Consider the following 19,094-nt stretch of genomic DNA (forward strand, 5'->3'; position numbering starts at 1 on the left):
ACAGAAATCCTTGACCCCATGATCCACTCTGCCGGTCTACAACACTCAGCCAGTACCCACTAGTTGCTAGCATCATCTTTAAACTCAAGGTCACATGACCAGAGCTCTTAGCTTCTGAATGGACAAAGGCCGAGGGAAAGAGAGAGACTGGAAAGTGCTCAAAACCTCAAGGACTTGTCTTTATTAAGAATGTCAGGTCTCAGTCGTTTACTTCAGTGAAGCGATAACAAAGACTCACATCCTGTCAGAAGATGAGCCATGCAAGCACGCAGGTTGAGAGAATTACCAGCCATGTTTTGTTGGCAGTGATCTCTGTCACGAAGAAGACGGTGGTATAAATCTGCTCTGAAGTCCTCCTCCTTATTCCACCTTTGCTCTTTTGTTTGTTAGAATGGAGCCCACATGCTGCTGCCTTTGTCATGTTGGCATGGTACAGTCAGAGGCGTGTCCTGGCGTTATGTGGGAGTCGATTTGCCTCTGACCACCTCTTGATGCCAGGCATAACAAAACGCTCCACGATTCTATTAAAGGTGCAACAGTGCCCAACAGGCTTCAAAAGACAAGATGGAACACAGACTGTACATAACGTTTCTACGCTCTTTAGATGGCCGCCCTAACAGCTGACATGCAAACATGACCTCCTTTGTATCACTGTTAGCAAGTCATTGTCAAAGCTGTCACTGCTGGTTAGCTAATGCTAGCTACTGTCAGACCTCCACACCAACCGAGGACAATAATCAATAACCTGAGGTAACCATGACACAAACCACACTGTGGTCAGGACTCTCCTAATGTTAAGTGTTGTACGTCGCTCTGTGTCATCTCAGTGCAGCTGCTTTAAGCTACAAAAGTTTAGCTGAGCTTCCTTCCACAGTGGCTGCCATCATGCCCGTGGTTGCTGTCCTTTTAAATTAATCTCCGACTGGTTGCGGTTAAACGATCCCCGTCTTCAGCAGCGCCGCCTGTCCTGAAGCTGCTGCGTGTCTCATTCCACACCACTTCAGGAAGGTGGAGTGTGTTTATGTTTTCTCCCTCCGGTGAACAAGAGCTAACAATCTCCACCCCACAAATCAGTGCCTGTGTGCTCACACACTCCACTGACCCACACACACACACCAGTCCTCAGTACCCCTGCAGCCACTGATGTTTATCCTTTGTCTTCTCATGGAGGTCTGTCCATCTGTGCGTTTCATTCAGCATGCTCCAGGCAGTCGGTGTGTGTGTGTGTGTGTTTCCTCCAGCAGTATGGTCAACACGCTGCTCAGACACACTGGTAGCCGGTCGGGTAAATCAAGCCAGTTTAAAAACATATGTAAAGACTCACATAAAGTGAAGGATGTCTGCTGAGCTCCTCTGTCTGCATCACGGAGCCGTCACTGCATGTTAATGTTCTGATGTTCTTCCCCTGTAAATAAAGATGGATGAATGTCAAAGGTTTCCTGTTGAGGTGGTTTTTAGTCGCCATGTTGGCGCCATGATGATGAGTGTCCACGGAGGCATTCGAGGTGAACGATAAGCCGCACGGTTTATGGAACTATTTTGATCAATGAAGTCAGTTTGCGTTTGAATTGGAGGTCTATCAGGGATTTGACCCCCTTTGGGAGCCAGCCCTCAAGTGGACACTTGAGGATCTGCAGGTTTCTGCGCTTGCTTTGATTGTCTGTCACGTTCTTGTGACCATCTCAACAGAATTTCCTCCAAGTTGGTACGAGCGTTCACACAGACTCCATTATCAATTTTGACAAATTCCAACACTTGGGAACATAATAAATATCTCAGCACTGCCTCAAGGGAAATTTCTTCATCTCACGAAATTGAATTTTAGTTAAATCTGCACTAATTATGTAAAAAGCAGTTGACAGACATCGCCGGTATAAATGTGTTTTTTTTTGCTCTTCCTTTAGCGGCTGACTCTTCTTGTTATCGTAGCCTTTACCCGGCCGGTCGTCATGGTGCCACTTGAACTGCACTTGTCTGTTTGGTATGAAGTGTCTCTATTACTCAGTTTAACCCCTTTATGTTTTTGAATTGAATTAGCAGCTCATAGGTGTACTCCACGTTGAATTGCCACAAACTATACAAGGTGTGTGTGTGTGGAGTGCAGGGATTGTTGGACGGTTGCGGAGCTGTTTCTGCATGCGTGTGTGGGGTGGTGTTTTCGCCCCACCCACTGTCTTGCAGGTTTTATAACTGCATTAATGTGCATCCTGAATCCAGGACGTCTCGATCGATCTAACCGATCTCTATTCTGAGGACCAGTGTATGATCAGCCTCCACTCTGTGACGTGGTCACAGTCTGATGAGGACACAGCGGGACGGTTTGATCCTAACATCTCATCTTTCTTGTATTTTTGTCATAGTTCACTGCACCAGACTCCCTCTGGGTAAAAAAAAAAAAAAAAAGTTTCTTTTTCTTCTGCTGCTGTTTTCTAGCAGTTGACGGTGGCGTCCTGATGAGGAGCCGCTCGATACCCTTCCATTCTGCTCCACCGGCGGGTGGAGCTCCCTCTGCACTCTGAGCGGAGGATCGTTATGTTGTTTGGCACCGCTGAGCCTGTCACACCAGTCAGAATTCTCAATGGTTCAGATGCGTTAATTGGTTTTGCTGTGCTGTGAGTGTCACTGGGTTGCTAAACACACAGAGGAACATGAGCAGAGCCTGAATCACCTCGCAGGCTTTTCATTTAATCCTCTGTGGTCAAAAATAGGTTCTTTTGATTTAGCAGGTCGCAGGAGGAGGAGTGTTCGTACAAAGCAGGATTTGATGTTTGAATACAGCCGTCGACCTGGCAGTAATTCACGCTGTTACAGTGGAATGTACTTCATAAATACTCATAAATATCTATGACTTATTTTGTGGTCACACAATGAGGAATGATTTTCCTTTATGACTGTGTGTGTGTGTGTGTCCTCCAGGTCACCGGTGATGGCGGGTGGACTCTTCGCTGTGGACAGGAAGTGGTTCTGGGAGCTGGGAGGATACGACACGGGTCTGGAGATCTGGGGAGGAGAACAGTACGAGATCTCCTTTAAGGTAAAAGTGACTCCACACACACACACACACACACACACACACACACACACACACACACACACACACACACACACAGCTTGACCTCTGTACCCTGTACCACATTTTAGGAAGTTCTGTACCAGAAGTCACAGGCGTAGCCAGGTAATAAGGCGTTTTCTGTCATTGTGCCAGCCTCCACGGTATTAATAATAACAAAAATATTAATAATAGTGATTGGAAGGGGGGGGCGGGGCGGTGTGGATAACTGAGATTCACATTACACAGGAACACAAATCAGTCCCACCATCACTTCCTTCAGACAGACCCAGAAGAGCCACAGCGCCCTCTATTGAAGCTCTTGCTTGCCTCCAAACAATATATTTTCTACGTAGTTACAATATTTTATACGTATAGACATATTACGACCTCGTCAGGAATCCACAAAGCATCATCGTCATCGCGCTCTGCGAGTGCTGAGCAATCTCAGTATATGTGTATGAAAATACACCAGAAGTGTTCACACCTGGCTGCAACAGATACAACAGTGAATACTAGTGAGGTCAGGGGGGAAATGTATTCATCAAGCAGGGACATGATCATGTCATTTTTGTTGCTGACGTAGTTTCATCTTCAATAAAGCCATCAGTAGTGTTGAATGCAGCAACAGTCGAATCTTTCAGTCTGTGTCTGTAAGACAGGGTCAGAGCGAGCACATCAGAGGGACAGCTCAGGTGGGCTGTTTTGGGGACAAAGTCAGAGAGGCCAGGTTCTGGTGGTTTAAACATGTGAAGCGGACGCATAGTGGTCGTGTTGGTGAAAGGTCTAAGGCAAGATGTGCCTAAGAGGGTTTACAGTACCCCATGTGCAGGGACACAGGCCTGCATGGAAGCCAGAGACAGAGATGTGCTAACATCTCTCATGAGTAAGGCTCAGTGGACTGTGTGTGAAGCTTCCATGTAGTGCTCTAGTTGTGGTACAGGGCTTCTGTACTGTGACATGTGTAAAGCTGCAGTGTTCATACTTACGCCACATTCTGAGGGAGGAGGGAGAGGAGGGAGCTCCCTCTGAGTGTTTTAGATTAAACTGCTGTTGGATCATCCTCCTTCACTGTTTGTTTAGACTTGTTGAGCAACACGAGGCGTTCCTCATCACAGTTTCCACTCTGGAGCCAAATATAATCTGTTTCATGGTGACTCCTCACATTAATCATGCTCAGGGTTTCATATTAGATTTTGCTTTTGTCTGGTGCTTCAGCATGAATTATTCTACAGCGTGGCTATAACTGCCTGTGACGTGGCCAGTATGTTGAGGAATGGTCTCCTCCCTCCTCTCCCTCCTCTCCATCGCTGAGCTCCGGACAGACGGAGCGGCCCGTCACAATAATTGAATTCTGCTTTGAATGAGTAAGGACTTTTGTCGTTTCACTCAATTAAGCACAGAGGCCTCTGCTGGGTAGTGAGATTTGATTGGACACATGCTGCAGTGTGATTCTCCTCAGAGAGAAACTTCCGGAGCCGTCTGCTGTTTATAAAGATTGAACATGTAAATCTAATTTACTGTCCAAACAGCTTCACTCTCTGCTGCTTCTTCTTATTAATACATGTCTGCTTTGTTGTGTATTAATAATTGATACTAAACAGTGATTGAAAATATGTCATGTGTAAAAACCTTTCACACTGCCTTTCAACAGCAGGCGTGTAAACAACGACTAAAGGAGCAGAGCTTGGTGAGCTGTGTGTGGTCGTGTCAGTCTGGGCTGTCTGAACCGAGCTTACATCAGCTGGCTGGAGGTGAGGTATCTGGAACCAGCACAGACGGAGTCACTGTGTAGTCGACCAGAAGCACAGACACACAGAGCAGGATTGATCGGGCAGGTCAGGAGGTGGAGCAGTGGCAGCTAGTCTCACCGGTGTCCCTCTCTAGGGCTGCAACTAATGACTATTTCAATAGTGGACTAGTCACCGACTACCTTAATGACTAGACGACTAAGAGTCGATGACTTTTGATTCATCCGCCTTCGATGTATAAAGCTGAACATCTTTGGCCGAAGCCCTTGGTTCATGCTTTTTTTTGTGTGTGTGTGTCCACTCATTCCCACATCTGCCTGAAGCGCATTGGACCTCTTGCGCCCAAAGCGGCAATCATCCCGCTACACCACAAGCCAGGGAATCATTGCCCGCTGCAAATGCGTTACACCTGGATGCCATGCGATGACGTCACCAACGACCCGTTGACTACTAAATTAGTTGTCGACGAATTTTGCCGTGGACTAGTCGACTAGTTGTTGCAGCCCTTTCCCTCTGTTTCACAATCTTGACTAAACTTGGCCAATCGGCATCCATGAACAGAATGCTGACATCGTGGGGTTCAGATTTCCTGTAGAAAGAGGAAAAACATCCTGTAAGCTCTGTTTGCTTATAAGACGGAGCTCAGTGTGGAGGCTCCACCATCCTCTGGCTCCACACACGCTCTAAAGTTGGAGGTGTGTGTTCTCACCAGAATAATAGAACAGATGCAAAATGCTCCAACAGGAGGAGCTGATAACTCACAGCTGTGTGAGAGACATTACAGGGTTTATATGTCATCTGAGCTTTGTTTTGCTTCTCAGTTTAGAGGTGACCTGAACTCAGAAACACAACATTTGAACGTCTGACTGTCAGCTGGTTAACGCTGCTGCTGTCTGACACAACCTGCACACATCTGAGAGCCTCAGACGTCAGAGAGGCTTTGATTCGTGTGCTTGTTAAAATGCTGTTTGCTGGTTTTAAACCTTTATCTTCAGAAGTCGAGCCTCAGACCGTTTACCTAATTGGGCAAACCTGCTGTGTGTCAATGGGAAGTGGCTTTAGCTTGAAGTCATGATATTTCATCTAATCCGCTTTATTGTCTCAATTTTGAGCAAAAATGTAAAAAAGAAAAAACAAAATCTGCCCTCCTCAGTGACGCCAAGACGCCAGGACCGGGTTATGGCTTTGTAACGGTGTTGTACTGCACTGCTCTCTCTGCTGGCAGCCATGTTTGTGTTGTTCCCATAGAGCTGCAGGACGTCTGCTGCTGCATCAGAGTTGGTTCTTCTGCCGTCTGTGCAGCTGATCCACACACACAGGTCTCACTGATCCCGAGTCTTGGTGCTGAGGGTTAGCTCATGTTTTGATTGCAGAGGTGAGTGATGAGACTTTTAATTTGATCTGACCGGCCCTGATCTCGGAGCTCTTGATCCCTCCTGCAGCCGGGGCTCCCCTGTTATTAGGCTCAAGTGTTTCAGTGCAGGGATGAAGAGGATGGAAGTGTGTGGTGCAGCAGGTCAGACCTTCCCTGCAGCGCGGCGTGGAGAGGCTGGATTCAATCTGTTATTTCCCCCGATCCTGTTTGTCCAAGCTGGAGTGGTGCAACCAAACTTGACAAGGGGTAATTGAATTGAAATAGCAGCCAGCTGATGTCCACTCTGGAGAGGCAGGGAGGCGAGTGATGCAGAATATCAAGGCGGCGGCGGCTGGAAATTACCATTCAGCTCTCATCATTAAAGAGAGTGAGCGTCTGACATGGTCAGTCATCAGGCAGGAAGGAGCTTGAGCGGCAGCCTGGTAAAAGACTGCAGCTCGGATAAATGTGTTTCAAACACAGCACGAAGGATGTTTGTTACATCATCAGCTGAGATGCTGCGGTCACGACAGGAGCAGGTGCAGACTTTGGGTGGATGTGCAGGATCAGAGACGAGGAAACCTCCCATAAAATGCCACAAATCGTGTTAGCACATACTTACAATACGCCGTCTTTGATCAGTGAAGATTTTTCTTTTTTTAAAATATAATTATTCTGCAGCAAGGTCAGGATTTCCTAAAACGACATTTTTCTGTCAGTCAGCTCTTTTCTTCTTTTGTCCCTGATCAGTCATTTAATACGAGTGTCTGTCAGCGCCGAGTCCCGGTCCAAGGCCACGTTTACACTTCGACTACACGGAGAGCAGCTGTGCAGTTCAAGTCACATTGAAAATGTCGACACACACACAAATCCAGCTTCAACATTCAGCCCTGCTGGGTTTGTGTTGATGAACAGAACCACAGTGAAACAACACTAATGTTCATTCGGCTGGTTTTTATCACACTGTTCTGTGTTCAAGTGTTTTCAAGTGCAGCCTGGCTACACAAAAAGCTGAGGGAGGGCGGTGCTCTCTGGTTCCAAGGTGGCGTCTTTTTTCCAACATGGCAGTGGCAGAAAGTGAGATGTTTGCTGAATCTGTGTCACAGCCTAGAACAAAAGGCACCTTCCTCAAACATCATGATGACAGCCTGCGACACAGGAGGGAGCGAAGAGAATGATGTTGTTTGAAGTGGCTGCTGAACTGGGTCAAAGGGTCGGCAGGCCTGCCGTGGTTCTGGTTGACGCTGGGCCGAGGCTAACTGGCTAACTGCTAGCTCCGATCCTGGACCCCTCCACGGGTCAAAACCGCGTACGTGTATCAGTCAGTGCAAAGAGGTGACAGTAGAAGAAGAGACTTTAGGTGAGCTTTAAGGTTCGATGTCTGACGCACTTCCTGCTTTTTTAGCTTTGTTTGTGTTTTATTTTTTCAGTAAATGGATTCAAATAAATAAATAAAACATAAAAAACCAGTTGAGGCGCCGATAAAATGCTGAAAGTCTAAGAAGTGTGGGCTGTGTGACCTTCTGACCTCAGACTCTTCTTATTAAGTTTCAAATTAATACATCAGCCAAACGGCGGCTTTAAATTTTCATGCAGACTTGAAAGGTGGCCCTGCTCTCTCTAAGAAGCAGAACAAATCCAATTTGAGTCTTTGTCATTTGGTTAAGCATGATTGACTGCTGGTGGTGTGATTCAGTCACTCTGCAGTGTAGAAACATGAACTTTTTATCACCCCTGCAGTCACAGAATAGGATTAATGTCTTAAAAAGCCTAATCTGAGATGATATTAACCTCTGTGACTGGACAGCTAGCCCGGTCAGTGTGACCTACACCCCTACACATGCTTTCCAGTCATCCACCCTCTCTCTCTCCATCACGTTGTTTCATCTCTGCGATGCAGCAACACAAAAACAAATCTCCCTCTGATAGGATCTTCATCACTCTGTCTCTGTCTCTGCAGGTGTGGATGTGCGGGGGTCGGATGGAGGACATCCCCTGCTCCAGGGTTGGACACATCTACAGGAAGTACGTCCCCTACAAGGTCCCCGGCGGCGTCAGCCTGGCCAGGGTGAGTCTCAGCTCGTCACTCGTTCCTGTGCAGAGACAGACAGTTTACTGCAGCCACTACATTCATGGAGGGAGGAGACACACCGTCCATTCACAGCGTGTCTCCTCCCTCCATGCAGCCTGCTTCCACACCAACACATTCATTTATCAGTGAAGGTCCAAAGGCTGCTGCTCGAACTACAGATCCTGCTTCAGCCTTTATTGTTGGAAAATATTCAGATTTATCATGAATGTGATTTTTCACATTTTAATTACTAATTAAAACTTCAATTTAATTATTTTCTATATAATAATAAATATCTACATTTATTTACATACATACATTTAATATTAGAAAACATTTTTTATTCTGTAAAATAAGCAAATATAATGTTTTATTAATATTTATTTCTCATAATTTTATGTAAATCTTATTCTCTAAAAAAGTGCAAATACATAATTGAATGTTTTCTTTATTATCTTTATGGATATTTTTACACATTTATCGAGGTTGGGACACTGTTGGCTCTCCTTTAGTCTCCTCTTGGTTTTTTGATGTGTGGCTGTCTCTGTTCTCCGGCTGCAGTTATCTCACCTGCACATAAACTGATCAAAGGTCGACAGCGGCCGTCTTTCACGTGTCTCCGCCTCACAGCCGTGACCGTGTGTCACCACCCGGCTTCGTTTACACAATCAGCAGCAATTTTCCAATAATTAGCTCGCTGATATTTATTCTGCGGGAGCGCCGCCACTTTGAGACGTGTTAAAAATGTTCATCAGACCCAGAGCTGAACACGATTCATTATGCGTGGCTCGGCCTCGGCCTGACACCTGGCTCTGTTTGGCTCAGCTGAATATGTAATTAAACCTCTTGGCCTGTTTTTGCCTCCTCGCTCTGACCATTAGTCCCACGGTGAGCCTGGACTGAATGCTGATATCAGACAGGCCGCAGACTCTTACCTGTACCTGAGGCTGTAGTCGGTCTTAAAAAAAGAAAAAAGAAAGGAGCTGACAACTGGTTTGATTTGTCACAAAGAGCTCCGGCTTCATTTAAATCTTAAAGATTAAAAAAAGTTCATCAGCACCGCAGACCTGACCCAGAACTCTGTATTGACGAGAGTTCGGAGGATGTGGGAGGACGTCTGTAGAAAGCAGCAGAAGGTTGTGTGCCGACTGAAACAGGCTTTGTTTGTGTGTGTGTGGATAAAAAAGCTGCTTTGAAGTGAGGAAACACACCCAAGAAAGGGCAGTTTGAGAGACGTACATAAAGCCTTTACATACAAAGGAATATCAAGCACAGGGATTTTATTCACAAAAATATTTTTCACAGAATATCAGCAGTGAGAATCTTACTGCAGTGCAACAGGTGATGCGTGTGCACAGAGGCTAACAGTGCTAGTGTTAAATGTGTTTTTAGTTATGTTGGAGCCAGTGGACGTGAAGGAGAAGCGCAGCTTCTTTATGAACTTAATGCCACACTGGAGCACGTCGAAGCCCAAAACTTTCACTCAGACGTGCTAAACAGCAACCTGGAATCGTCAGGTTGTCGTGATAGATTGTGACCACTTCCCTCTCATCAAGACGTGCAGAAGTACCTGGCCCGAGTCAATAAAGACTTCGATTAGGATTCAGTCACGGTTCGCAGAAAGACGTCTCAGTCATGCTCTGAAAATTCTTTGCCTGAGGTGAGAATTAAAGTCTTTCTTTTCCTCGGTGCTGTTGATTTTTTTTTTTTTTCATCGTCCCTCATCCACACAATAACTTCACTTCACGGAGAGCGAAACGTTTAACACACAAAAAACACACACAGGACGGAAGAGATACAAAAAAACAAAGTGTGTGTGTGTGTCAGAGGGTCCCGCTCCTCCACCCTCCTCCACCCGCCTCCACGTCCACTCAACATGCAGTGAGTTAGAACTTCACTTCACCCAGAGAGCACAGAGCCTGAGTGTCGCTGCAGGCGATGAGCTCTATGCTACAGGGAGTGTGTGTGTATGTGTGTGTGTGTGTGTGTGTGTCTGTGTGTGTGTTCCAGGAGGCTTCTCTTCCTACATCTGTACCTCCACGGGTTGGAGGATTTGTATTTATTCCTTCCTGGGAGGATTCACTGAACCTGCTCTCATTCATTTTTCCATCCATACCTCCAAGGCCGGCCCGCCATCTGTATTCACAGACGCCCGTCGGCACCTCAGAGGCCGGCAGGCTTTGTTTTGTTTTGTTTTTTAACCCCTTTGCACCTCAGAGGCCTCGGGCGGATGGATTTCCCAATGCTCAGAACCTTAAAAAGCCCGGTGAAGGAGCCGTCTGTGCTGCAGTTCCTGTCACCATTCAGGTGCTTCTAATAATAAGCAAAACAAAAAGTGTGTGAGCAGACTCACTGAAAGCATCATTTACTGTTCTGAATGTGCACGGAAAAATGCAAAAGCATCACACAAACAAGTTTGTAGTCGACTTTTTGACATAAAACTGTAGAACTGTGGAAGGAGCCCCCCCCCACACCACAGGTGAGTCTCAGTGGGAGGCAGTGACCACCCAAGCTCCAAACAGTGGAGCTCAGATTTACACAGGAAGCGCTCACTGTGAGTCAGCTCAGTGTTAGGCAAGTGTGTTTATGCTTAATGGCGAGTTTTATAAAAGTTTTCTCCTGGATGTTTGTCACAAAATATTTTTTAACATGGAGTTCTATGAGGATTGACTCCCTTTTGATGCCAGCCCTCTAGTGGACACTCGTTGAACTGCAGGTCAGACACAGAAAGGACAAATAAAATCTGTGGGTCTGTAGACACACTGGAGTTTCATATTTAACTCCAAATACAATAAAGGAGATGGTGTTCATTTATTTGTCCACATAACAATGAAGAAGAGCTAAGACGGTGCAACAAAGATACAAAACCTAAAAATGATCAAAATGACCAGATCAGAGCTTTAAACGACCAAAAACATGATGCTCTCTGTAGAGTATCACACTCAGTCCGGTCCGTGTTTTATCTGCTGTCATGAGCACGAGTTGCTTCTGTTTTCTGGCCCGTGGCCTCGCGGGGCCGGATGACACGTCCTGTGTGATGACTGGCCTCTTTTCCACTCAGCAGCTTTGATCTTTTTGTCATGTCAGATCAGCCGCAACATCAAAGATGGAGGACGTCTGTGTTTCAGTGGAGACTCTAACAAACCCGCTGAGAGCACCAGATTCCTCGTTTTTAATTATTTTCATTTCCCCCCTCAGAACCTGAAGCGTGTTGCAGAGGTTTGGATGGACGAGTACGCAGAGTACATCTACCAGCGCCGGCCTGAGTACCGCCACCTGTCGCCCGGAGACATGACGATGCAGAAGGAGCTGAGGAGCCGGCTCAGCTGCAAGAACTTCAAGTGGTTCATGAGCGAGGTGGCCTGGGATCTGCCCAAACACTACCCACCGGTGGAGCCCCCTGCTGCTGCATGGGGGGAGGTACGGTCGGCTCCGGTCTTCTTAGGTAAGTGATGGATGAAGTCCTCTGATCCTGACTGTGCCGGTGTGCGCTGCAGATCCAGAACGTGGGCAGCGGCATGTGCATAGAGAGCAAACACTTTGTGTCGGGGAGTCCGATCCGCCTGGACAGCTGCGTGAAGGGACGGGGCGAGGTGAGCTGGAGCCACGGACAGGTGAGGAGACCCGCCGCCGAAAGAAAACAGTAATACCTGTGTGTTATCAGCATCATCAGCCCAGAGTCCAGATGAAGTGAGCGCGGTGGGATATGTGTGTATTCATCTCTTGCTCGCTTGTCTTGCTGCTGCAGAGGAACTTTCCCTCCTGAGGTTTCCTGGTTGTTGACACACACACACAGACACACACAGACACGTAATTGTCACACAAACAGCACTCGCTCCGAAGCTTCATTATCTTTGCATTGTGTTTGTTCTGGCGTGTCACACTGAAGATCTTTAAGCCTCAGCTCATAATACAACCTTAATGGATTGAACGTCCCCTTTTGTTTCCGCCGCTCCTCCGAGCTCCGACAGTTTAATTGCTTTAATCTGAAGATGCATTGTAGTTTAATTTGTGTCACAGTTGCGATCTGTATTCAGAGCCAGCGAGAAATGGATTCACTGCAAATCACAGGAGGCCTCTGGCAGCTGTCCTTGTCAGGGATGGAGGGAGGAGTGTGTGTGTGTGTGTGATGACACTGATGTTCCTGATTTGAGTTTTGTTGTATGTTTACTTGTTAAGTGTGTGTGTGTTTTCCCTGAAGGTGTTCACATTCGGCTGGAGAGAGGACGTCCGTGTTGGCGACCCCATGCACACCAAGAAAGTTTGTTTTGACGCCATTTCACACAACAGCCCCGTCACGCTGTACGACTGCCACGGCATGAAGGGCAACCAGCTGTGGCGCTACAGACAGGTACACCGATCAATTCTGTTTTTATTATTCTACAAAAAAATGTCAAACAAAGTGAGCGTCGGAGCCCACAGCTGCTTCGTTATTCACATGTTTACAGTTATCCGTTCTCCTCTCTGCATTGATCACAATATTCCAATAACAGAGGTTCTTTAGATTTAGGTGGACCATTGATGTGGGTTTGAGGATGGACTGGTTTGTATTTGGCCATTTTAGGTCGAAGGTCAGGGTCACAATGGCTGCATTTAAATCCTAATCATGTGATTTTGAATGGAACTGCTTAAACCTGCTCGATCCTCTGTTCCCTCTCCTCCAGGATAAGAGCCTGTATCACCCTGTCAGTAACAGCTGCATCGACAGCAGCCCCAACGAGCACCGCATCTTCATGAACACGTGCGACCCCTCCTCCCCGAGCCAGCAGTGGCTCTTCGAGCGGACCAACGCCACCGTGCTGGAGCACTTTAACCGCGCCGCCAACTGACGACGAGGCCTCGGCCGCCGCCAAAAGAACGGACTCATGAGAATCTGCTGCTGCTGCTGCTGTTGCACATCTGGGTGTTTTCCCCGTTCAGCGAGCGCTGAGGTGACAGCTGGCACACTGTGAGGGGAGGTTCAGCTCAGAGCTGAGCTCTGAAGGACGGCTCTGTGTTTCTAAAGTGACTTTGCGTGTGAGCTGTTATCGCACAGTGGTACCGTGGCAGTTTCACCTCCTGATTTTGGTTATCTGACATTCCTTTTCATTCCTTTTCATTCCTTTTCATTCCTTTTCATTCCTTTTCAGACGTCCTCTGCCTTTTTCTCAGCATTCCCTCCTCTGTGTGTCCCCCTCTACCTTTTTATCCCCTGCTGTCTCTCCTGGTCTGCCTCCGCCTGTACGTCTGTCTCTATCTGCCTGCATGACTGCACCTTTGCCCACCTCTTCCATTCTCCCTCTCAAATCCCCTTATGTCTCTCCAGCTCTGACAACCTCTCCTGGGGCGGGGGGGTGGGAGGAGGAGGGGGGGGGGTCTCCCGCTGAGCCAAAGTCATCCTGACACCTGGGTGAAGCCAGGCAGAACCACTCTGAAAATCACCTGCTGAATTGATTCTCCTTTACAACCGTCTGTTCCCTCCCTCGTGTGCCGTGCCTGCGGGCGGCCGGTGGACGTTGAGAGAAAGACCGCCGCCTTTATTTGCAGGCTCCTTTCGCTGCTGTATCTGTCACTGTGCCACCATCTTCTCCTACCCCTCCACAGGCGAGGCCGACCCCTGCTGGTGCAGTCAGACTGGCCTTCCAAAAATCTGACCCACAAAATCACAAAACGTCCTCAAAAAGGGTGTCGGCGCTGAGATGTTTGAATTATTCTATACGCTCTGACTGCACCAGGAGGGCTTATTTGGTGTTGAGGTCGGTGAGGGCGGGGGCGGGAAGTCGCTGTCACACCTCTTCGAGTCTTCCTTCGCCCCCAATCAGTCATCGGAACGACCTCGTCACAGTCGACCGAGCGAAGTGGGGTGCGAGGCAGCAGGCAGCAAACGGACCGGCCTGGATGACTGGCCGTGTGACTGGCAGGCTGGCTGATTCACAGCAGGGAGGCGAGGGGGAGGGGGGCGGCGAGCTGACACATCACTTTTTAGCAGGAGGGGAGGAGACGGATGAGTCTGGAAAGGCTTGCCAAGGTAGCTCCTGGGATTGAGATGTGGGGGTTTAAATGCATAAAGCACTTACGGAATGATAAACTTGAATGAAATCTTAGTGCCTTGTTGGACTGGATGTGTGTATCCGCAGCGTAGGGAACTCCTGAGCTCTGGTGCAGGACCCTGAACGCACCGCAGACTGCTGGCTGTGTATAGAGCTAAAGAGACTTTTTTTTCCCACTATAATTACTCCTGCCTTCAAACTACAACTGACCTTTTAAATATTTTTTTCACCTGTTTAATCCAAAGTCCTTTAACAGGAAGTTAGTGTTGCTGTTTACCTTTTATAAATGCTCCTTTTTCGTTAAAATGTTGGTTTTAATGACATGTTCTGTGATGTTTTTTGTGTTTTTTTTTGTCTGTTGCTCGCTCCATAACCCGGTCTGGTGCCATATTAATCATCAAATTCAGATTTTTAAGTATTTTTGTAGCGAATTTTCAGCTCCTGTGTTCAGATTGAAATCTAATCCCTGCAGCCAATTGAAAGCCAAAGTCACATCATGTAATCAACACATGATTTTGCTGCAATTTGGACAATAATTTAAATCAATCATGTCTCGCATCCGAGCAGTTTTAAAGTTATTTTTTCTGTCTGGATTAAAAGGTGACTGGGAAGCGCTGCTGAGTCTCTGCTGTAGCCAGGTTAGCACCATGTGACCCTTACAGGAGCGAGCCGAGCGGCGGCGTCTCCGGCAGGGATCAGTGGTGGAATCTGAGCCGTTTGTGTGAAGGACTATTTAATATGTTTTGTGGAGGGATGGATACACAAGAGACAACTCGGGTTGAACACACACACTGGTTCAAACCCATAGACTGTATATATATATATAAAAAAATGGACAACATGGCCCCTCCTCCACCTATTGATCAAAAGTGAGGCCAAAATATCTCACACAGATCAGTGTGATTAAAAACCAGCCAATAGGACTACTTTTAGTTGTAGTTTCACTAACATGGAGGAGGCGGAGTTTATGATCTATACTGCAGCCAGCCACCAGGGGGCGATCTAAATGTTTTGGCCTCACTTTTAGGGCGGTGTCATGTCGTCCATGTTTATAGATACACAGTCTATGGTTCGAACACAGAGAGATATTTCATTTACATCTCACTTCCTGTCTCGCTGAGAACCTCCATCCTGTGTGGAGCTGATGACGAGCTGCTCTGTGGGCTGTTGGTGAGGTTTCACTCTGCTCAGCAGCATCATGAAATGCTCTCTGTGGAAATCTGAGCTGCTCCCGTGTCCTGTAGTGAAGCTTGTTATTGTGTGTTTCTTTTCTTATTTGTGTCCCTTTTCTTTGCACATGTGAAGTTTGTTTTTACTACATGAAACTGTGGGTTGAGTTTTAATGATCACACAGGGGGTTGGGTTCATCATAACTATGCTGCCAATAAGTTGTTGTTTTTTTCCTTATCTGTGTTCAGATTAAAAATTAGCAGAGAAATGTAACAAAATCTTATTTTATGAGAACAGGTTTTTAACGTCAGCGACCGCCACACCATGCTGTGTACGTGTGTGAACTTTGATGTGTAGGAAAGTGTACATTTTGTATCTCATAAGGAAAAAAAATCCCATATTTTTTTCTACCGACGTTGCAGCTGTAAAGGTGTATTTAGGTATTTAACAAACTGTACAATGAAACTGGAATTGTATCATATTTTTGGAGGAGGAGGAGGAGGGGGGGGGGTCTCCCGCTGAGCCAAAGTCATCCTGACACCTGGGTGAAGCCAGGCAGAACCACTCTGAAAATCACCTGCTGAATTGATTCTCCTTTACAACCGTCTGTTCCCTCCCTCGTGTGCCGTGCCTGCGGGCGGCCGGTGGACGTTGAGAGAAAGACCGCCGCCTTTATTTGCAGGCTCCTTTCGCTGCTGTATCTGTCACTGTGCCACCATCTTCTCCTACCCCTCCACAGGCGAGGCCGACCCCTGCTGGTGCAGTCAGACTGGCCTTCCAAAAATCTGACCCACAAAATCACAAAACGTCCTCAAAAAGGGTGTCGGCGCTGAGATGTTTGAATTATTCTATACGCTCTGACTGCACCAGGAGGGCTTATTTGGTGTTGAGGTCGGTGAGGGCGGGGGCGGGAAGTCGCTGTCACACCTCTTCGAGTCTTCCTTCGCCCCCAATCAGTCATCGGAACGACCTCGTCACAGTCGACCGAGCGAAGTGGGGTGCGAGGCAGCAGGCAGCAAACGGACCGGCCTGGATGACTGGCCGTGTGACTGGCAGGCTGGCTGATTCACAGCAGGGAGGCGAGGGGGAGGGGGGCGGCGAGCTGACACATCACTTTTTAGCAGGAGGGGAGGAGACGGATGAGTCTGGAAAGGCTTGCCAAGGTAGCTCCTGGGATTGAGATGTGGGGGTTTAAATGCATAAAGCACTTACGGAATGATAAACTTGAATGAAATCTTAGTGCCTTGTTGGACTGGATGTGTGTATCCGCAGCGTAGGGAACTCCTGAGCTCTGGTGCAGGACCCTGAACGCACCGCAGACTGCTGGCTGTGTATAGAGCTAAAGAGACTTTTTTTCCCACTATAATTACTCCTGCCTTCAAACTACAACTGACCTTTTAAATATTTTTTTCACCTGTTTAATCCAAAGTCCTTTAACAGGAAGTTAGTGTTGCTGTTTACCTTTTATAAATGCTCCTTTTTCGTTAAAATGTTGGTTTTAATGACATGTTCTGTGATGTTTTTTGTGTTTTTTTTTGTCTGTTGCTCGCTCCATAACCCGGTCTGGTGCCATATTAATCATCAAATTCAGATTTTTAAGTATTTTTGTAGCGAATTTTCAGCTCCTGTGTTCAGATTGAAATCTAATCCCTGCAGCCAATTGAAAGCCAAAGTCACATCATGTAATCAACACATGATTTTGCTGCAATTTGGACAATAATTTAAATCAATCATGTCTCGCATCCGAGCAGTTTTAAAGTTATTTTTTCTGTCTGGATTAAAAGGTGACTGGGAAGCGCTGCTGAGTCTCTGCTGTAGCCAGGTTAGCACCATGTGACCCTTACAGGAGCGAGCCGAGCGGCGGCGTCTCCGGCAGGGATCAGTGGTGGAATCTGAGCCGTTTGTGTGAAGGACTATTTAATATGTTTTGTGGAGGGATGGATACACAAGAGACAACTCGGGTTGAACACACACACTGGTTCAAACCCATAGACTGTATATATATATATAAAAAAATGGACAACATGGCCCCTCCTCCACCTATTGATCAAAAGTGAGGCCAAAATATCTCACCGCCATGTTGGAAAGAGACGCCATCTTGGAACCAGAGGTGAAGTTTCTGTCAAGCACATCCTTGCCTCAACTTTTTTTGCGTAGCTTTGCTGCTGACCATGATGTCACTTCCTCCTTTTATGAATTGAGTATAAAAGCATTAACATTTGAGCATTTGAACACAGATCAGTGTGATTAAAAACCAGCCAATAGGACTACTTTTAGTTGTAGTTTCACTAACATGGAGGAGGCGGAGTTTATGATCTATACTGCAGCCAGCCACCAGGGGGCGATCTAAATGTTTTGGCCTCACTTTTAGGGCGGTGTCATGTCGTCCATGTTTATAGATACACAGTCTATGGTTCGAACACAGAGAGATATTTCATTTACATCTCACTTCCTGTCTCGCTGAGAACCTCCATCCTGTGTGGAGCTGATGACGAGCTGCTCTGTGGGCTGTTGGTGAGGTTTCACTCTGCTCAGCAGCATCATGAAATGCTCTCTGTGGAAATCTGAGCTGCTCCCGTGTCCTGTAGTGAAGCTTGTTATTGTGTGTTTCTTTTCTTATTTGTGTCCCTTTTCTTTGCACATGTGAAGTTTGTTTTTACTACATGAAACTGTGGGTTGAGTTTTAATGATCACACAGGGGGTTGGGTTCATCATAACTATGCTGCCAATAAGTTGTTGTTTTTTTCCTTATCTGTGTTCAGATTAAAAATTAGCAGAGAAATGTAACAAAATCTTATTTTATGAGAACAGGTTTTTAACGTCAGCGACCGCCACACCATGCTGTGTACGTGTGTGAACTTTGATGTGTAGGAAAGTGTACATTTTGTATCTCATAAGGAAAAAAAATCCCATATTTTTTTCTACCGACGTTGCAGCTGTAAAGGTGTATTTAGGTATTTAACAAACTGTACAATGAAACTGGAATTGTATCATATTTTTGCTGAAAATTGTAAAATAAAAAAGGTTTCTATATTTGGAGGAAACGCTGACTCTGCAGTCACTCCAGGCTCCGTCTTCCTGCATGCTGGGGACAGAGACATGTCCCAGAGACAAGCTGTCATTTCAGGGGGTAACAGTCTCCTCCAGTGAGGCCTCCATCGGGGTGATGGTGTCTGTTACACACTGGTCCAGGGACCCACCAGAGAGAAGCCTTCTCTTTGAACTTCCTGTTCCAAAGGGGCTCTCTGGAGACAGTCCAGAATGAACGAGGTCCAAACGTGAGTTCTTTGAATTCTGGTCATTCTCATCATGTTGTTGTCCTCAGTATAAGTGTCTAGGAGCAGATAAACAAGATTCCGAGCTAATCCACCCACCAGTCCACCTTCACTCACCTGGTTTGTCTCCCCAAACCTTCAAAATAAAGGAGAGGCTCAGTGGACACCATTCTGTCCTCCATCACTGCTGTGGACCACTTTCTGGAGGTTGACTTCAGCTTCAGACCACAGGTGGGTCTTACAGTCTCTCCTCAGACTGTTCAGATTTCCAATCATAACCTCTTTAAGACCCCGTCAGAGACACTAAATGCTGCCTGACAGGCCTCTATTGATTTTTCTTTAGATCCCGACCTCAGCCAAGATTAAACCATCCAGGTGAAAGTGAAGAGAAATGG

General features: G+C 46.8%; 1 protein-coding gene across 1 annotated transcript in view; it reads left to right on the forward strand.

The window, feature by feature from the left end:
* The window catches only part of LOC114445785 (polypeptide N-acetylgalactosaminyltransferase 10-like), a 67,316-nt gene extending 48,848 nt beyond the window's left edge, over nucleotides 1-18,468 (forward strand). The window contains exons 7-12 of the mRNA XM_028420996.1: nucleotides 2,917-3,034; nucleotides 8,115-8,222; nucleotides 11,424-11,645; nucleotides 11,723-11,839; nucleotides 12,427-12,576; nucleotides 12,890-18,468. Coding sequence (XP_028276797.1) covers nucleotides 2,917-3,034; nucleotides 8,115-8,222; nucleotides 11,424-11,645; nucleotides 11,723-11,839; nucleotides 12,427-12,576; nucleotides 12,890-13,054 — 880 coding nt within the window. The 3' untranslated portion in view covers nucleotides 13,055-18,468. The remainder of the gene's footprint in view (nucleotides 1-2,916; nucleotides 3,035-8,114; nucleotides 8,223-11,423; nucleotides 11,646-11,722; nucleotides 11,840-12,426; nucleotides 12,577-12,889) is intronic.
* The last annotated feature ends 626 nt before the right edge of the window (nucleotides 18,469-19,094 follow it).

The sequence above is a fragment of the Parambassis ranga genome, chromosome 14 (assembly GCF_900634625.1).
Source record: "Parambassis ranga chromosome 14, fParRan2.1, whole genome shotgun sequence".
Classification (NCBI taxonomy): Eukaryota; Metazoa; Chordata; class Actinopteri; family Ambassidae; genus Parambassis; species Parambassis ranga.